Genomic DNA, 19,593 nt, shown 5'->3' with positions numbered 1-19,593 from the left:
CCAAGTACTCTAAAGCATAGCTCTAGAGAGATGGGCTAACATAGCGGTTAAGAGTAGGTTCTAGAGACAGACTGCTTGGATCTGATTGCTGGCTTGGCTGCTTCCTGTAACCTGGGTGACCTTTGAGCAACTACATCCATACTCTACGCCTCCGTGTCCCCTGGTATGAATTAGTCTAATTATGAAGATTAAAGGAGTTAATATGCGTTGAGTATCTGGTAAATAGTAACTGTTCAGTGAACGTTAATGACTAATGGATTCTGTGAACGCACCTACATAAATTCATTAAGACACAAATTCTAACGGAATTTAATCAGGATTAAATAATCCTGAATTTATCAGGACTATGTAATGCTTTATCTGTTAAGACTCTAGGAACTTTTCCTACACTCTTACCACAATTGAGGGCTGTTTTGAAATTACTGTACTGACCTACTGAGCATGAGAAGGATGGGGTTGGCAAACATCTAGCACAAACCATTACACTTAGTCTTTGGAACATGGTCTCTCCTACCCTCGCAGAAGACTGGGCACAGGTTTTATCAAGGAGGAAACCCTGGCTTTCTCCAAACACATGAAGGTCTCATTTGCCATGTGTTCTCTTTATACACAGTAGAGGATCTCCTTGTGCTGTTTTAAAAAAAAATAAAGAAAATTTTTGTTTATCTACATTTTTTTTCCCCCAAAGAGGAACACGATTTACATGTCAAAGTAGAATATTTGACCCAGAAATTACTGTGATTATGTTTCCCTGTACTCAGTGATGGCATGTTGCGCTCTTCTCACTGATAACCATTTGGAGAGAAACCATAATTCTGCTACAGTTCAAGTTAGACTTGATTTCTTTCCATCTAACCTAGTGTTTTCTGTTTAGAAATTCAGTCTTCAAACCACGTTGACTGAAACTAGTACAGTGACTTGACTTGTTGGTTCAACTTGTTTTTCTTCCACAAATATGTTTCTTGCTCAATCATATTGAATCTTTTGTGGTTTCATTTGAAAATGAAAGCTGTGGTCCTTTTGAGGTAACTTTCAATGCCAGTACCACCTCCCCTAAACATGGACTGAAAAGTAAGCTTTTCATGGTCAAATAGGGCATTACTAGGGAATTTCTACATTCATTCAGTATAAGTTGGTCAACCTTGAGAAGCCACAGGGCTGGCTTGGAATTGTTCTTCACACAGTTGTTCGTTTTCTTATAGCGACTTGGATATGCCATTTGCCAAATGGACCAAGGAGCAGGTTTGCGATTGGCTTGTGGAGCAGGGCTTGGGGTCCTACGTGAATTCAGGCAAGCACTGGATTGCATCTGGCCAAACACTTCTGCAGGCTTCTCAGCAAGATCTGGAGAAGGTGACTGCTTCTCTGTTTTGTTTAGACAATGGCTACTGAGAAAGAGAATATGATTGTAGAATTGTTTTATACTCCAGAAAGGGGAGTGGGGGGAGCCAGTCAGTACTCTTGAAAAACTGTGTTTTCTGCTTCACACTTTTTTTTTTTAATTTAATCGCATGGATTTAACAAGAAGGACCTGATCTTAATGATTCCTTATGAAACATGTAAGCCACTGGCTATTTTAATGAGAAATAATTGTATAGACATAATAATAAACCTTAAGCTCATATTTCTCAGAATCTTTGTGAGGCTTTAGCATTGGCCCAACTTCTCAGTGTAATGTATGAAATTCAACTTTACTTTGCAAAAAGGAAAAGGAAAGAGCCCTACATCTTACGTCAAATTATTTAACATATTTCCTAATTGTTTAATCTTTTGTACAGAAAGAATAGAATTCCAGTCTTGCTGAGGAAGGAGCCTACTAGGGAATGGAACATCCCACTAAACTAGTTGCTGTGGTCTTGGCTTTCTAGGGGCCTTTTGTTCAGCAACATTTCACCAACTTGACTTGGCATGCTGACTGAACAGGATTGTCGGGTTTTTAACACTGGCTTCGTTTGGGGGGAGCTGGCATCTTTTGCCAGTGGCATCTAGTCCATAGTGACAGAATGGTCAAACCAGTGTTTCTGCTTATTATTTCAGGAACTTGGGATTAAGCGTTCACTTCATCGAAAGAAGCTCCAGCTGGCACTGCAAGCCGTGGGGTCTGAAGAAGAAACCAACCATGGAAAGCTGGATTTCAACTGGGTTACTAGTAAGAGATTTTAAATTCACTCATTCATGAATGAGTAAATGAGTGACTGACTGAATGAATGAATAAATGAATGAAGCTGCTTTTTCTTTTGAATCACAAGTACAGGTGTTGCGTGGCTTACTAACAACACCGATTTCTCTCCTGTAGGGTGGTTGGATGACATTGGTCTCCCCCAGTACAAGACCCAGTTTGACGAAGGACGGGTAGATGGTCGAATGCTCCATTACATGACTCTTGTAAGTGATTGGCTCCTGGGAGTTGGGGAAGGGGAGTGTCAAATTGCTTTTCTCTGGAAAGACACAGAAATAGTGAGCAAAATACATTGTTGTCACAATGATTCCACCAGAGTTTCAGGGTGTTGCCTTAACTTGAGAAGAGCCAGAAGAGTTTCTGTTAAGTTGAAGTCAGAGGATTTGGTGATTGCAGTATCGTTGGGAAATTTAAAACTTGGATTTAAGCTGTATGAAGGCTAATCTAAACTCAGCTCTCCAGGAAGATGGTTTTATGTATATTCGACAATGTAGACCCTGAAGTGCACGCTTTGAAGGGGTAAATTTTCGCATAATTTTATATGCGAATTATATGTTATGAAGATGCTTTGTTTTATTTTATTTTAGATTTTATTCATTTATTTGAGAGAGATGGTGAGATAGAGCACGAGCCCGGAGAGGGTCAGAGAGAGGAGGAGACTTTCACTAAGAAGGGAGCCTGATGTGAGGTTTGGTCCCGGGACTCTGGGATCATGACCTGAGCCGAAGGCAGCCACTTAACTGACTGAGCCACCAAGGCGCCCCTCTCCTAACGATGTTTAAAAAATAGAGTGTAGAGTGTCGAAGCCCTGGGGGTTTCTGAGTTACACATTCCTATATGCAGTGACTGCTCAGAAGAGACCACCCTTTTGACCTGACATCTAGAGACCCGTCTCCTCTCCTCCCTTCTGCTTTGGAGAATGTTACCCAAAACCTGCCTCCTTTCTCTCTTTAGCCCCGTTCCACTAGGGGAGTAATCGCAGAGGCAAGAAGTAGGCTGAGGTGGACTCTCTGATTCCTGCATTACTGTTCCGTATTTTTATCCTTCCATCTAAGAGGTAGAAGGACTTTACAACAGTGGAAGAGACGGTTTCCAGGAGAACTTGTTCTAGATTCCGCAGTCCTGTTAGTGCACTGCTGCTTTAGATTCTTTTCTTTAAAAGGCCTTTTGTGAGCTACGCTCTGGAACCAACCCCAAGAAGTATCTTCTTTAAGTTTGTTGAAAATTTGGGGCATCTGGGTGGCTCAGTGCGTTAAGCCTCCGCCTTCAGCTCAGACCATGATCTCAGGGTCCTGGGATTGAGCCCCGCATCGGGCTCTCTGCTCAGCAGGGAGCCTGCTTCCTCCCCTCTCTCTCTCTGCCTGCCTCCCTGCCTACTTGTGATCTCTGTCTGTCAAATAAATAAATCTTTTTTTAAAAAAAAGTTGTTGAAAATTTCAAACAGCTTATTTTTAAATGTCAGAATTGTGGGGTTCCTTTCATGGGATTCATTTTCTTCTCTGTCATTGAACCAAAGTCCGTACCTTGGTGGGCACCTGCTTGTAATAACACGAGCGCGTGGCACATTGCATGTATACTGTGTGCCAGACACTCTTCCAAGCTCCGTACTCCTATGAATACTCCAGTTTCATTAAGCCTTGAGGTGACATTCTTGTTATCCCCCAGTGTTTAGGTGAGGGAATGAGAAACTTGAGAAATGGGGTAGCTCAACCAAGTTTCCACAGCCAGAAAGTAGTCAGAAGTCACAGGGTGTTTGAACCCAAGATGTTTCCAGATTCCTCCTCTTAATAGCTCAGCCTGCAACAAATTCAGTAAATACTTGCCTGCTTGTCTAGGTAGGTATGCTTCTGCACGAACGTGAGTAGATTCAGGCTTAAAACCACAAGAAAAGTGCACATAAATTTTGTGACTATAAAAGAGTAAATCATCTTAGACAATTAGACCTCAAAAGTTCTGAGTCACAAAAATACCTATTTGAACATGATATCCTGGGCTGGATCCTGGAATAGAGAAAGGACCTAGTGGAAAAGCTGGTGAAATCTGAGTAAAGTCTGTAGTTTTAATTACCATTTTTTTGTTTATGTTAATTCCTCAGTTTTGATGACTACATTATGGTTATAGAAGGTGTTAACCATTAGGGAAAGCTGAGTGAAGGATATATGGAACTATTATCTCTTCTTTGGCAACTCTTTGGTAAATTAAAATTACCTAAAAGATTTTTTTAGGGGCACCTGGGTGGCTCAGTGGGTTAAGCCCCTGCCTTCGGCTCAGGTCATGATCTCAGGGTCCTGGGATCGAGCCCTGCATCAGGCTCTCTGTTTAGCAGGGAGCCTGCCTCTCCCTCTCTCTCTATGCCTGCCTCTCTCCCACTTATGATCTCTCTCTCTCTGTCAAATAAAAAAAAAAAAAGAAGAAGAAGGCGGTGGCACCTGGGTGGCTCAGTGGGCTAAACCCCTGCCTTCGGCTCAGGTCATGATCTCAGGGTCCTGGGATTGAGTCCGGCGTCGGGCTCTGCTTAGCAGGGAGCCTGCTTCCTCCTCTCTCTCTCTGCCTGCTTCTCTGCCTACTTGTGATCTTGCTCTGACAAATAAATAAATAAAAATCTTTAAAAAAACAAAAGATTTGTTAAAAAATCTAAAAATAGTATCTGTTTTGATTTAAAACAGCCCTCTAAAAAAAATGTCTCAAGCTAAAATAATTTGCATTGTATTTACATTGTAATCACGTATTTAGATTTTTTTAAATCTGAAAAACTTGAATTAGTTGAAACTGACCCACGTGGAAATGTTTTGAATGGGTGTCTCAATCTTAGATTAAAATGTGTTGAATGCCTTCTAACTTACCATAAGGAAGTGCCTTAAAGAAATTGATCCAAAAAAAATTCAGGAAATAATTTTGCTGAGTAGCTTTAAGAATTTAAGCTGATTGTCCAATATTTTTATTTAAAAACTATTTCTACAGGGGCGCCTGGGTGGCTCAGTGGGTTAAGCCACTGCCTTCGGCTCAGGTCATGATCTCAGGGTCCTGGGATCGAGTCCCGCATCAGGCTCTCTGCTCCACAGGGAGCTTGCTTCCTCCTCTCTCTCTCTGCCTGCCTCTCTGCCTACTTGTAATTTCTCTTTGTCAAATAAAAAAATAAAAAAAAAAATTAAAAAAAAAAAAAAACTATTTCTATAATAGATTATCACCCCCCCCACCACCAACAAATGTGTTTATCAGTAAGGTGTGTCTAAAATGGATATTTTTCTTGTTTTATTTTCTGGGTGTGTTTGGAAATAGACTGGTGCTTATCTTGACACTGCCCTCCACATCACCTTCTGAAATAATTTGTTTTGGTGTGTTTGGTATGTTTGAAATGTTCCCAATAACCACAGACAGGAAAGTTACACCTGGAAGGAACTGATGGTGATACATGTTGCTACTAATAACTTCTTCATGTCTCCTTTCTCTTTAACTCTCACCAAAACCTTCTCATCGATCACAGACTCTGCTGGATAGAGCATAATAATCAAGAACTAGAGATTCCTTGAGGCTTGGGGAATACTATAACAGAGATACTTTTCTGATTTTCTCCCAAATGGTGATGTGCCTTAGTTCAGCAAACCTAGTTCTGCTGTCCTCACTGAACATCATGGGCTCTTAACTCTTTGCTTTATCACACCAAATCAAAGTGTAACCCAGCCAATTCCTTTCCAACTGTGCTCTACAGAGCTGTGGGGTCTCACGATCCTGTTTCAAAGTGTCCGGAAGAGAAACAGGTGAAACTTGGCTTCTGTTGATACAACACTAATTTTTTGGTGGTTGTTTTTAATTTGGGGTCCTGGAGAGGATTTTGTTGGGAACAGGAAAAAAAGTGTTCTGTTACCAAATAAAGGGTTTGAAAATACAAGCGCTCGAGGCCTGTTGGTAGAGGGGTTTCCTAGTTTTACTTGTTTTCTGAAATTTCCCTGAGAAGGTCCTCCTGCTCTAGGCCAGCTCAGTGAACTCCTCTTTTTGTTGTTGTTTTGTTTTGTTTTTTTTTTCAGGATGACTTACTGTCTTTGAAGGTCGTGAGTGTGCTACATCATCTCAGTATCAAAAGGGCTATCCAGGTCCTGAGGATCAATAACTTTGAACCGAACTGTTTGGGGAGGCGGCCGTCTGACGAGGTAGCACCTGAGGTTGAGATTCCCGCTGCATGCACTCTCCATGCACGGGACAGCTGTGCGGGCAAAACAGACACACGAGTCTTCATGGGCCGGCAGGGAAGGCTTCTGCCATCCTCAGAGCCTCAAGTCCAGCCTCATTACCTTCTCGGGCTTTATTTTCCTATATCCCCCCCATTGTGATGGGTCTACCTGTGTAACCACAAAGATTGTGTTTTAATTTCCCTCCCTCCTTTTCTCAGGTGTCTCTTATTTTCTTGCCTCCTTAAGCCACAGAGTTAAATATCACTCTAGAGACTTGTTTTCCTAAAGCACTGCTTCATGAGTTTGTGAAAAAAGCTTGGAACACTGGCACGGATGCCTCAAAACAAAACTGAGATTAGCAGACCCCTTTTCACCTTTTCTGTAAATACTTAGTGGGATGTCGAGGGAATTGTGCTCTAGAAGGCAGACTTTGTAGAAGGTGCAGTTTGAGTGTTTGGGATCCCACAGTCAATGGACTAACGCTCCTTTTATTTTGTTTTACTTTTTTCATAAAAAATAAAATGTTCCAGATTTCATTGTTTATGCACCACACCCAGTGTTCCATGCAATACGTGCCCTCCTTAATACCCACCACCAGGCTCACCCAACCCCCTACCCCCCTCCCCTCCAAAACCCTCTGTGTGTTTCTCAGAGCCCACAGTCTCTCATGACTGAAGCTCCTGGTGGTTGTTTGTTCTCACAGAACAGCGTCACCCCGTCCGAAGTTCAGCAGTGGACCAATCACCGGGTGATGGAGTGGCTGCGCTCCGTGGACTTGGCAGAATATGCCCCCAATCTCAGAGGCAGTGGTGTCCATGGTGGGCTCATGGTAAAACTCTCTTTTAATTGAAAAACTGACTTCTCATTTTGTTTCCATCAGTCAAATGAGTTAGGACATTATCAGTTTGCTTGTCATAATCCTAGCACCATCAAACTGAGCCCTCCTGTAACCATTTCTAGGGAGTCTTTACTTTCCGAGTATTTTTCCCCATCATGTATTTGTATCATGTAGGGTTAGATCAGATTTCAATCCATTGTCTCTTATCTTATGTGACCATCTGGCCACCGGTTCTCATGTGAGGTGCAGCACCAAAGGCGTGAAACACCTGCCACATCCAGATTCTATTTCTGCACAGTGATATAAGGAGTCGCCTTCCAAAGGCTCCACTTTGGGGAGCTACAAGCCCTAACTTTGGAATGCATGGATGTTGGGAACGGCTCTACTTCTCACTGGCTTAGGCAAAATAAAGATCTATAGCTTGAAAATCAAAGTCCATGCTCGGTCTCTCTGGGCTTTTGCGGGATCATTGGTGATGACTAAATGAAGGAACTTTGCCAATTACAAAGCGCAGGGCAGACATGCATGATACACAGTGCCTTAAATGACTTTTTTTTTTATAGGTTCTAGAACCTCGTTTTAATGTAGAAACAATGGCTCAGCTATTGAACATCCCACCAAGTAAGACCCTCTTGCGAAGACATTTGGCTACTCATTTCAACCTTCTGATCGGGGCCGAGGCCCAGCACCAAAAGCGTGATGCCATGGAGTTACCAGATTATGTACTCCTGACAGCCAAGGCCAAAGTGAAGGTTGGTTTAGGCTTCTGTCTTCTAATAACTGGTTAAAGCAAAAACTAAAGCTGGGGCTTGGTTTTGACCTGACTGTCCCATTTTCTGGAGTTTCCTGAGTCTTGTGGATGGGTTAATGGTCTGTGCATCTTTAAGAGTAATTAAGAAAATGCATTTTTGCAAGTGTCTTTCTGGGGGAACCTTTGCTCACATTTATTCTATTAGAGTTAACAGTGATGAAGAAGATGACGTTGGGATGCAGTCAATGTATTGCCAATGCAGAGTCCATGACTTGGGCTCAAACATTGATTGCAGTTGTTCTATGGATAAATCCAGCAGAAGAGGAAGATTTCTCACACAGATTCAACTTGTCTGGCTTGCAATGAACCAATCTTGCAAGTTAGAAAAAGATACTTAAGAAATGACTCAAGGTAGACCAACAGAGAATGGCTGTTTCTGGGTATACCCAGATTCATGGGTCATACCAAATTCAGATTACATTTTCTTCTTTTTAATCATTTCTCTGTGAACTCTTATGAGTCTGTTATCTCAACCAACTTAATGTGGAGATAGAGTTTATCAGCTCTTCTGCAAATTTGTACTAATTTCTTTATATATAGAAATATAGATATTTCTCTCTCTCTCTCTCTTTTACCTCCTCTACCTGCCTGACACTTTCTCATTAGCTCCCTTTCTCTCTTAAGAGATCTGCCAGATTTGAAACTTCTCAAAGACTCTGTTCTATTTAAATTCTCACCATCAGCCTGATCACCGTCTGCTGAACTGATAGTCTCAGGGACTATGCAGTGACTCAGATGGAGTTTCTCTTCCAAGTATCATTAGAAATTCTCTCTCCAAACAAGCGAGGATTCCTTTAGCAACCTCAGTTCTGTTATGGAAGCATAGCGGGCATACAGGATAATCCTAGCTTCCCCTGAAAAGAAAACACAGTTAGGACCATTCTCTTTTCCTGATCTGAGATGGGAAAACCTTGCAAAACTGGATTCATCCCTGAGAAATATCATTGCATTAAGTCCTGTTTAATCAAAAACTAAGGCTCTTGGCATTTTTTTGCGTATCACCGTGACTGCGCAGCTAATTGGGGTGAATAAGTAGAACAAGCTTAATCTTCTGAGATTCATAATCTGGATCATTTATTATATTTGGGCACATCAATCATACACACACAGGGTGCTTTTATTTTTGTCACACCAATTTAATCATCCAATTGCTTTTCTCTGTAAATGGAGTGAATATTTGAATCATGCATATTCTCAATTCTCTGCCATATGAGTTTTATTAAATCCCTGGATGTTTGCTTTTCTTTTAAAGCCAAGGAAACTTACCTTCGGCAATTTTTGGAAACTGAGAAGGAAGAGACAGGAAGATAGGGAAAAATATATTTGTCCTATGGAACTGGGACATCCATCAGGAAGTACCTCTAAGAAGGGATTTAAACCTGGATTGGACACGCGTCTGTATGACGAAGATGATTTGGACTGGTTGGAGCAGGTAAAGGCAATAGGACATGCCTGTTTTCTTTCAAGTTCCTCCAGCCATGAAACACTAAATGGAAACTTGATGCACTGTGTCTACTAATCAGTTTTTTCTCTAATATCTGAAAATATAATAAGAAAATAATAGTCAATAGATTCCCAGTTGCTTGCTATGTCCCAGGCACTATCCTCAGCAGTTAACGTATGTCAGCTTTCACTGACAGAGCCTTGTCATCCTCAGTGTAGGGGGAAGGAAACCGAGGCACGGAGAGGCTGAGTAACTCACCTGAGATAGAAGAGCAGCTTGAAGACCTGGGCTTCCAAGCTGCCAGGCTGGGCTGCTCACTGATGTTATACTGTCTCTGTGTTATGGAAATCTGTGTATTAAGTCAAGTGGAAATACACAGCTCATGTAGTCTTTTTCAATGCAAAGTCCTGGATTTGAGTATTGCCCCCTAGTCACCAATCCTTTGATGTCATTGTCAATATCAGAGCATTAGGCTAGAGGTGCCAGTAAAGGGACATTTTGGCTCATTCTTAGCCTCTGGTTGCTGTAACGAAAGGAGGTATCCCCAGAAGTGTTCTGTTGCTCCCAGCCCGTTTCATATCACTTGCATTATTTCTTCTTCGACTTCTCATTTTGCTGTCCTTTCTTTGAAATGATGCAACCGAGTAGGTCACATGATGGGTGTGTTCTTTACAGATGGAGGATTCAGAAGACACAGTGAGACAGATACGGGTGTTCACCGAAGGCATCAACAATCTAACGGTAAGTCTGTAAAACGAAGTTAAAATGTTATTCTACAGGGGCACCTGGCTGGCTCCGTTGGTGGAGCGTGCGATTCTTGATGGGGTTGTGACTTCGAGCCCTACGTTGGGGGTAGAGATTACTTAAAAATAAAATCTTTAAAAATGAGAAGAAGTTTAAAATAAAAATGTTATTCTAAAAAGATATTTAAAATAACCCCAAAGGACTGCATGTTTTAACGGAGCGAGTGTCGTGCCGAGCTCCTGCTTCCTGTTTCATGACCCCATCCCCTTGTTTTCCAGCGCAAGTTAAAGGAGGACGACATGTTTCGGGATTTTGCCGCCCGTTTCCCCAGTGCCGGCATCACTGACGAGGACTCCAATGTTTAATCTGAGCACTTGGACGAGCATGAGGAGCCCCTTGGCTTTCCTCCACCTGATTTTTCAAACAACTCAAAGAATCTAGAACAAACAACAGATTATATACAATTGATCATTCCACCTTCTCGGAAATGGACACGGAGGCCTGGGTTGCGGGGGACAGCGTGTGCCTATTCCGAAGACGCCATGAAAAATGAGACACTGGTGAATGAGAGTGTAGTGGTCTGTCCTCTATTTAATGTAAAAATCTGTGATATATTTAAAGTGTTGCATTTAATATGCGTGTTTTACTGTAGCGTTTCACGTTCCCATTCAACAGTACCCAGGATTTGGGGATCAGGAAGCAGTGCGTGGATGATCTCGTCACGTCAGTGTGACAACACTGTAGCTGTCAGCATAGGACATCACATGCTTTCAAAATCCGTATGTGGAATTTCCTCAAGTGTTCCACGTGCCTGCTAAATGCCAGCAGCCACCTCCACTTGCCACCTCTTGTCCTATTTTATATATTTTTCTAAATACGTGTATATATTTAGTACATAGAAAATAGAACTTTTATTTTGTGACATACAGGAGATGATGAAAAGCAAATGCAGTGCTCCAAACAGTCATATACCAAGTGGTCCTCGAAAGGTTGGGATGATCTCTCCTTCTCCAAGCTGAATTTTAATGATATTAAAAATGAGTTAATATTGATCATCCCAACTAAATTAGGGTATATGAAATGCCCCTTCTCTGATGACACATCACCCAGTTAATTGTTGAAGAGTTGAAAGTTTCAGCCTTCATCTTGGATCCTTTAGCCTCAAAAGGAAGAACACCAGGGACATTTGAATACTATTAACTCAAATGAATTCAGAAGTTCCCCCCCAAATTTGTAGAAATTTCTGAAGAAATCAGACCCAAACAAAAACCTTCACAGTATTAAGCTGCTTATTTTCCTTCTTGCTGAGTATCTCATGACATCAAAATACTAACCATCTACCTACTGTTATTAATTGTATATTTCTCAGGCTATCAGTGGATGGGATTTTGTTATGTTAAGCTGAATATGCATCTGAACATTTCGTCTCAGAGTTCAGTAACGCTGAGGCTGCACAAGGAGTTTTAGAATGGCTATATATTGATGAGAAAACGTAATTCATGTTTTTAGCACAGGGCCCAGATGACATTTATTTCTAAAGGAAATAGCGGTGGCAAAAACTTACTGTGTTTATCATTATTTTTAGGGGTAGTCGAAAAAATAACCTATTTTTTATTCACTACTACACTTCCCACGATAGCCAACATGGTAAAGACACGTCACAAATTGGTGTGGGGAGAGGCAGTTCAGTATGTGCCCATGGATTTGCTTATAAATTCTATTTGAATATCAGTGGTGTGATCTTGCAAGTTCTTAGCAGGTTACCAAGCTTTTCAGCAAGGGCCTATAATACCAAATTACTGTTTATTCGTGACTAAAATGATCTGATGCTAATAATAATCCTCTACTCTCTACTATTCATTGTCTGGTAACTGTATTGGACTCTTACATACTAGTATTTTTTTTAATGTGAACATATGTCACCATTTGAAAAACAATTTCTTATTCAAACCTGGTTAAAAAAAATATGCCAGAAGACTGTTAGAGATGCCAAATATTCTTTATTCAGGGCAGTGTAACATAACTGATGATATGTGATAAAGTTAAATATTTTTTTGATGAGATATATTTTATTTACAAAACATTGTGCACTGCTGGTTTTAACATATGAAAAGAAATAAAGTCAGTTGATAATTGTCTCCTGTTTTTATGCTCTGTGACTTTATTTTCCTTTGTGCAGAATACCCAGTAGGCTTTATTTCTGACCTATTAGAACAGTGACACAGATGCTTTATCATTTGCAAACTCCCATAAATTTCATGGGGGAGGGTTATAGCATATATCGACAGGTAGAAATTTGAGGGCTCTGAGGAATTTCTGTACAAAAGGAAATAGGCAGCTGGACTGGGTGGGGCGTAAGGAATCCTAGCAGAGGGGTTATTAGAAAAGCAAAGGGAAATGACTCGCCATCAAAGTTGAAGAAGTTTGTTTTAGAAGGAGATGTATATTCCTTTAAAGAACTAAATACTGTCTTTAAGTAAAATTTGAAAAGCGGAAACCTATCTTGGAAGAGATTGCCCAATATTAGAAGTGGAGTGAACATCGCTAGAGAAGAACAGATGTTTTGGTGAGAGTTAATCATCTCTAACTTAATAAACCAGCAGGAATGTGTGAATACAACACACCTCATTGGCAAACAGAGAGACCGGGCATGTTTGTTTAGCTGTGTGTCTATGTGCTCAGCTACGCCACGTCAATGCAGAGTCAGAAAACTGGGACTGCATTACCAGACATGACTTCACTGTAAAACACCGTAAAACTTCTCCGAAGAAGTCATTCTGCATGAGCTTCATACGTTCGATCTCCGGAAGCAGTATTGATCAGGTGAAGAGGAAATATGGGGCAAAACTCATCGCAACAGTTGCCTCCGAAGGACAGCAAAGAGGATTCCAGCATCTGTGAGGTTGTCAGCGAGGCTATAGTCCATGCAGCTCGGAAAGTGAGGGAGTATCTTGGATTCGAAGATCCTCTGAGCAATCTGTGCCCAGCTTCCAACACTCTGAACGAGATCTTCTTAATCCACTTCATCACTTTCTGCCAAGACAAGGGAGTGGATGAATGGCTCACCACCACCAAGATGACCAAGCACCAAGCTGTACTGTTCGGGGCAGACTGGATTTGGACTTTCTGGGGAGCCGACAAACAGATCAGGCTTCAACTGGCAGTGCAAACTCTGCAGATGTCTTCCCTCCCTCCTGTGGCATCTCAGCCCTGTGACATGTCCCCTCCAGAATCCAGGGCAGGGGGGTCTTCCAGGAAGAGAAGTCGATTTGATAAGCTTGAAGAATTCTGTCACTTGATAGGAGATGACTGACTGGGCCTGTTTATCATCTTTGGGGTGCCAGGTAAGCCCAAAGACATCAGAGGAGTAGTCCTGGACAGTGTCAAAAGTGAGACCGTGCGGGGCCAGTTGCCAGGACGGAAGGCCGTGGCACAGTTTGTCCTGGAAACGGAAGAGTGTGTCCCCATCAGAAAGCTGCTGGGGAACTGTCTGAGTAAGAAAGATGGGCTGAGAGAGGTGGGCAAGGTTTATATTAGCATCCTCTGAACTGGACGTGGGCAAAGAGACTGTAAGGCAAAAAGGAAAAAGTATTTCAGCGAGCTCATCCACATGCATCATCCCAGCATGGGATTTTTTTTTTTTTTTCTCTACCCACCCTCCATTGCAAGAAAATAATCACCTGGATCAAAGCATATAATGTCATGACAACAGGGGGGGAAAAAACCCTGCTCATATTGCAGGGAAAATTAATTTATTCAATAATAAAAATAAGAGGAGAAAATAAAGTCAGCCTTGAAGTTTGATTTGCTAAGAAAAAGTCTTTAATTGTTTAATAAGTCTAGAACTGTAAAGTGTAAAATGTATTTTTACTGCTTGGGTGGGAGGTGGCAGGGTGGGGGATAAGCTGGTCCGTGAGACTACAGAATGGGATTAATTACACTGACAGCACCAGTCCGATTCAGGACCCCTAAACAAAACCTCATTCCCTCTCTTCCTATGAGCTCTGCCCTTGATCCCATCTCCTCCCCAGCTGCTTTTTCTGCGCACACAGACTCTTGGTAGGATTCACTTTGGGACTTGCTTGAAGTGTCCACTTTCCCTATGCGTTAAACACAGTGACCCCTGAGGTGCCTGGGTGGCTCAGATGATTAAGCATCTGCCATCAACTCAGGTCATGATCTCAGGGTCCTGGAATTGAGACCCACATCAGGCTCCCCGCTTCTGCCTCTCCCTCTACTACTCTGTCTGCTTGTGCTCTCTCACCCGCCCTGTCAAATAAAACATTTAAAATAGGGGCGCCTGGGTGGCTCAGTGGTTTGGGCTGCTGCCTTTGGCTCGGGTCATGATCTCAGGGTCCTGGGATCGAGCCCCGCATCGGGCTCCCTGCTCCGCAGGAAGCCTGCTTCCCTCTCTCTCTCTCTCTGCCTGCCTCTCTGCCTACTTGTGATCTCCGTCTTTCAAATAAATAAATAAAATCTTTAAAAAAAAAAAAAACATTTAAAATAAATAAACAGTGACCCCTATAGCAATCCCTCGTAATGATGATTAACATGTATCCACTTATAAAAAGCATCTTTGCTTAAAAGCCTGGGTGGAATTGTAATAGTAGTAAAAGAGAGGAAAACTAAGTGAAGCAAAAAGTGCTTAGGAATGTAAATGAAAGATTCATTCACATGATTGGTAAATGCCTAGTTTTATGTCAGGTGTTGTCCTACACCCTTCCAATCCAGTAGTAAGAACAAAGTCCCTACTCTTGGCGATTTCTCTTTTAATGATGGAAGACTGACAATTGACAAATATATGATTATATAAAATGCATCTTAAAAATATATCTAGTGTTATGTGAAAACACGGATAAAGGGATAGTGAGTGAAGGGGGTACTACTATATATGGGGTTTAGGTTAAGGAAGACCTCTGAGAAGGGATAATTGACCAGAGATCTGAATGAAAAGGGAGAGCATTAGTACAGAGAGATCTGGGAAAGAATGTTCTAGGCTTAGAGTACTGCAAAGGCAGAGCCTGAAATGGGAGCAGAGTCAATGTGTGTAAAGCAAAGCAGAGGCGGCTGGTGTGAATGGAGTCCAGGGAGCCCGGGAGAGAGTGATAGGAGTTGAAATTGAAGTACCCAGCAAATGAAACAAGCAAATCACCCTTGTGAGGACCCAATTTTATTGTGAGTGATAAAGGGACAGACAGACATGCCTTGATCAGATTGATCAGACTTACTCTTCAAAAAAAATTTCTCTTAGGCACCTGGGTGGCTCAGCTGGTTAAGCCACTGCCTTCGGCTCAAGTCATGATCCCGAGTGCCCGGGTGGAGTCCCGCATTGGGCTCCTAGCTATGCGGGGAGTCTGCTTCTCCCTCTGACCCCTTCCCCTCTCATGCTCTCTCACTCTCTCTCTCTCAGATAAATAAATAAAATCTTTAAAACAAAAAACAACACCTCACTTGATTACTGGGTGGCGACTAGGCTGTAAGGAGGAAAGAGTGAAATCCGAGCCCATGGGAGCAGCTGGGAAGCTGTTAAAAGAGCTGAAGGTAAAGCATACAGCGTTTGCTGATGATTGGATGTAGGGATGAAATCTACCACAATTAATGCTGTATTTCCAAACATCTTAAATATTAAGGATGCAAGGGAAGAAATAAAGGCACACACTTTGAATGAGCCTGGAAGCTACCCTGACACTCAATGTTTCCTTGGCATATGTGGACCCTATCTGTAGCAATGCTGTGTCAAGGAAACTATCAAGAAGGTGGTTAGGGTATGGGGATGAGTTCAATTAATTTGAAGTAGATGATGCTTGTGATAACATTTTTCCATACTAAATTATAAGCTAACAATAATTTTGGGAACTCTAGTACAAATTGTAAATATCCATGTTCTAAACAACTGGAAGATATAAATCAAAGACGTACCATGTCTTCTTTTTTTCATGAAAATAAAAATGTGAAGGTTTTGCTGATTTAAAAAATATTGTATTTTTTAAAAATCTGCATTCTGCTGTAAAAAAGTATGGAGATACAGAAAGTTAAGCCTTCGGGAGTCTCACCCTCTCTCCATACCCACTCTCTCCAGTTTGCTGGAGAGTTAACATTAAGAATATTGCTTAATTAACAATTCTGCTTAATTAAGAATTAAGAATTTTGCTATTAACTAAGACGTTTTGAAGAAGTTTTAACTAAAAGTAGCTCTCTGACAGAAAGTCACTGGATTAATCTGGGTTTTAGATATAATAAAACCCCATTATAAAAATCCTTAATATTTAAAATTATTCCACGCAGCATTGGCTATAATTTGCAGGGCCATAATTTGGTAAGAAAGCTGAACAAAAAGTTTTTATCCTACGTGAGCAACTGCACTTTTAAGAATTCTTCCAACTGAAAAATTATGTAATTCTTAGTGACTCCTAGGTACATGTGTTACTGTTTACACTGCATGAAACATATTATTGCCTGCTGACAGGATTGCAAATGAGTTCTTTTAATTCAGAAAGAACCTTACTGTACTTGATGTCTGGGAAAACAGTAAGTATTTTTCTAGGTCCTCTAACTCTGGTCATGTCTGTCCACTAACGTCTTAGGGAGATAGTAAGACAAAAAGAAAACACAGGAGGGCAGGGTGAGGACAGGAGTCTCAACTTCCTGCTCAGAAACCGAGAGATCCCTGAATATAAAGTAATTCTGTAAAGATTCATAATTCTTTTGTCCCTAAATTTGTATGGTATAGGTCTTGTAATTAATTCACTGTCCTAGAACATACAAACTGGAGAGTACAAAAATCACAGCTGTATTGACCATGAGCTTAATTCCAATGACCACCATTTATTTATTTTAACATTTTATTTATTTATTTAGCAGAGAGAGATCACAAGTAGGCAGAGAAGCAGGCAGAGAGAGAGGGAAGCAGGCTCCGTGCTGAGCAGAGAGCCAGATGCGGGACTCAATCCCAGGGCCCTGGGATCATGACCTGAGCCAAAGGCAGAGGCTTAACCCACTGAGCCACCCAGAGGCCCCATGACCACCATTTATACTCTGCCTTCTGCAACATAACTACTTAAATCACAACAGCTCTGAGGAAGATCTTAAGGTTCCATTTTCCACGACACTGAAGCTCAGAGATGTTAGATTTTCTCCAGAACACAAAAAAACAGAGCCTGGATTCAAACCCCATACCCATCTGACCAAAAGGCTGTACTTTTAATCTTAAAAACAGAGGAGACGGTAGCTCACCATGTGAAGACAGAAGCAGGGATTGGAGCCATATATCTACAAGCTACTGCAAACCATCAGAAGTGAGCAGAGAGGCATAAACAGATTCTCAGAACTTCCAGAAGGAACTGTTAATCTTAAAACTGTCAATTATTTTACCAGCAAAAATGAGTTTACTAGGGATTAGCAGAGACTTGCAGTTTAGGACATGAATGCTACAGCAAAACCATTGGCATGTATGGAGAACAAATGAGAGGACTGCTTTGTTACAAAGAAGGGAGTTGGGAGGGGCTGTTATGGATGAAAAGTCCTAGAGAGTAAACTGGGAGTTTGTTGAGGCATGTTGCCTTTTCCTTAGCTAATCCTGACAGTCTCTTCCTGACTGGGCTGTTTCCTGCGGGGCTTAGTAAACTGGTATCCACTGGCAAGACCTGCAAGGTACTCTCTGTTCCTGGTGGGGTCTGTACTTGCTGGCTAGTGGTAGGATGTGAGAGCTCCCTCATCTGGCCTCTAGACTTCATTTTAAATGATATTTCCTTTTATTAATTTCTCCTGCTAACACCTGGATTTGGGGTTTTTCGCATCTAGAACTGGTGAGAGAATAAATGTTATTTTAAGTCACTCAATTTGTGGTACTTTCTTAGGGCAGCCCTAGGAAACTAGTCCATTTAACACACTGTACTTCTGCTTTGGAACAGTTATGGGATGGTAAAAGGCCAGGAAAGATGAGAATGGTGATTATCACGAATACTTGTCCCTATCTGCCAATTACCCTCCCCCACCCCCCAACAATACTGATTGATGTCCATAGCACAAGGAATGCTTGCACACACACTACTCTGGGACACCTGCACCCCCCTGCTCTACTTGGTATGCTTACCAAGAGTCAGTCGTGTTGGTTCCCAGTTATTCCTGTTACTGTAATTTTGTACTTTGGTTAAATATTATAGTACCTATTAAAAACAATAGAGGATAATTTTTTAATGGTTGTACATTAATCCATCCTAGGGTTGTCAAAATAGGTTTCAATCCAAAATGCCTCGAGGCAGGAAGACCTTGAACTCACCTCCTTTACAGACACACAAATCTACAACTTTTTATTGAAATAGAGGAGGGCAGAAAAAAAAAAAACTCATTTTAAAAATGACCATTAGGGGCGCCTGGGTGGCTCAGTGGGTTAAGCCGCTGCCTTCGGCTCAGGTCATGATCTCAGGGTCCTGGGATTGAGTCCCGCATCGGGTTCTCTGCTCCGTGAGGAGCCTGCTTCCTCCTCTCTCTCTCTCTGCCTGCCTCTCTGCCTACTTGTGATCTCTCCGTCAAAGAAATAAATAACATCTTTAAAAAAAAATAAATAAAAATAAAAATGACCATTATTGGGGCGCCTGCGTGGCTCAGTCATTAAGTGTCTGTCTTTCCCTCAGATCATGATCCCAGGGTTTTGGGATTGAGCCTCCAGCCCCGCTTGGGGCTTCCTGCTCAGCAGGGAGCCTGCTTCTCCTGCTCCCCCTGCTCATGCTCCCTTTGCTCATGCTCCCTCTTGCGCTCTGTCAAATAAACTTTTTAAAAAATCCTTAAAAAAAAGAAAGAATGACCATTATTTTTGAGGTCTTGATGAGGTCTTTTTGTAATTCTAACCTGATCTACAAAGGAGCTAACGAAATCATTAATAACAGTCACAGCCTATGCACACAGGGCGCTCACTGTAGGCTAACAGTTCACCCAGAGCTTTCGCTATATTTACGTGATTAGGATCAACCCAGCCAAGAAAAAATGAAGTCAAGTTTTAAACAGAAGTAGTTTGGCTAGAGGCCATCCTTTTAACTACTCTCAGATACGGTCTCGTTCTTAGAGTATATCACTTGCACCAGCTCAAGACTTCCTTAAACCGAGAAAGTGTGGAAAGGCAGCAATGGCAAAGGAGCAGGGCCCTAAGGTAAACTGCCAGACTCTTGTGTCATCTGAAATCCCAGTCAGATCACATTTGCCTTCTGTAAGCCACATTTTTTCCCCATCCCTTACAGTCCTCTTTGGACTCAGTGCGTTTGTATGTATGTATTAAAAAATTTTTACCTTTTTGTTTTCTTCTATTAGTTTTTCCTATTTTGGGGCTATCTTCTTGCACATTTGACTCCAAGCGGACTTTGCAGGCCCGCCTATTTCCTGTTTTTCCCCCGTAGGGGCGGGGCAAGGTGGGGC

General features: G+C 41.8%; 1 protein-coding gene, 1 long non-coding RNA gene and 1 pseudogene across 3 annotated transcripts in view; 2 read left to right on the top strand and 1 right to left on the bottom strand.

Annotated features, from left to right (window-relative positions):
• LOC309870259 (liprin-beta-1-like) overlaps positions 1 to 6,593 on the top strand; it is a gene marked incomplete at both ends in the record, with an annotated part of 45,073 nt that extends 38,480 nt beyond the window's left edge. Inside the window, 5 exons of the mRNA XM_082742443.1 lie at positions 1,203 to 1,353; positions 2,038 to 2,149; positions 2,297 to 2,385; positions 6,205 to 6,327; positions 6,567 to 6,593. Coding sequence (XP_082598569.1) covers positions 1,203 to 1,353; positions 2,038 to 2,149; positions 2,297 to 2,385; positions 6,205 to 6,327; positions 6,567 to 6,593 — 502 coding nt within the window. The remainder of the gene's footprint in view (positions 1 to 1,202; positions 1,354 to 2,037; positions 2,150 to 2,296; positions 2,386 to 6,204; positions 6,328 to 6,566) is intronic.
• A 241-nt stretch (positions 6,594 to 6,834) lies between these two features.
• Positions 6,835 to 19,560, bottom strand: LOC309868513. The gene is made up of 3 exons (XR_014313717.1): positions 19,468 to 19,560; positions 9,700 to 10,188; positions 6,835 to 8,851 (listed from the first exon to the last, which is right to left on the bottom strand). It is a non-coding gene; the product is annotated as an uncharacterized lncRNA (long non-coding RNA).
• LOC309868509 (rab15 effector protein pseudogene) lies at positions 11,651 to 13,778 on the top strand (annotated as a pseudogene). Its single transcript has one exon. The product of its transcript is annotated as a rab15 effector protein pseudogene (transcript).
• Positions 19,561 to 19,593: the final 33 nt, after the last annotated feature.

This window comes from Mustela nivalis (genome assembly GCF_964662115.1).
Source record: "Mustela nivalis genome assembly, chromosome: 7".
Taxonomy (NCBI): Eukaryota; Metazoa; Chordata; class Mammalia; order Carnivora; family Mustelidae; genus Mustela; species Mustela nivalis.
This window is presented reverse-complemented; position numbering and strand designations above follow the sequence as displayed.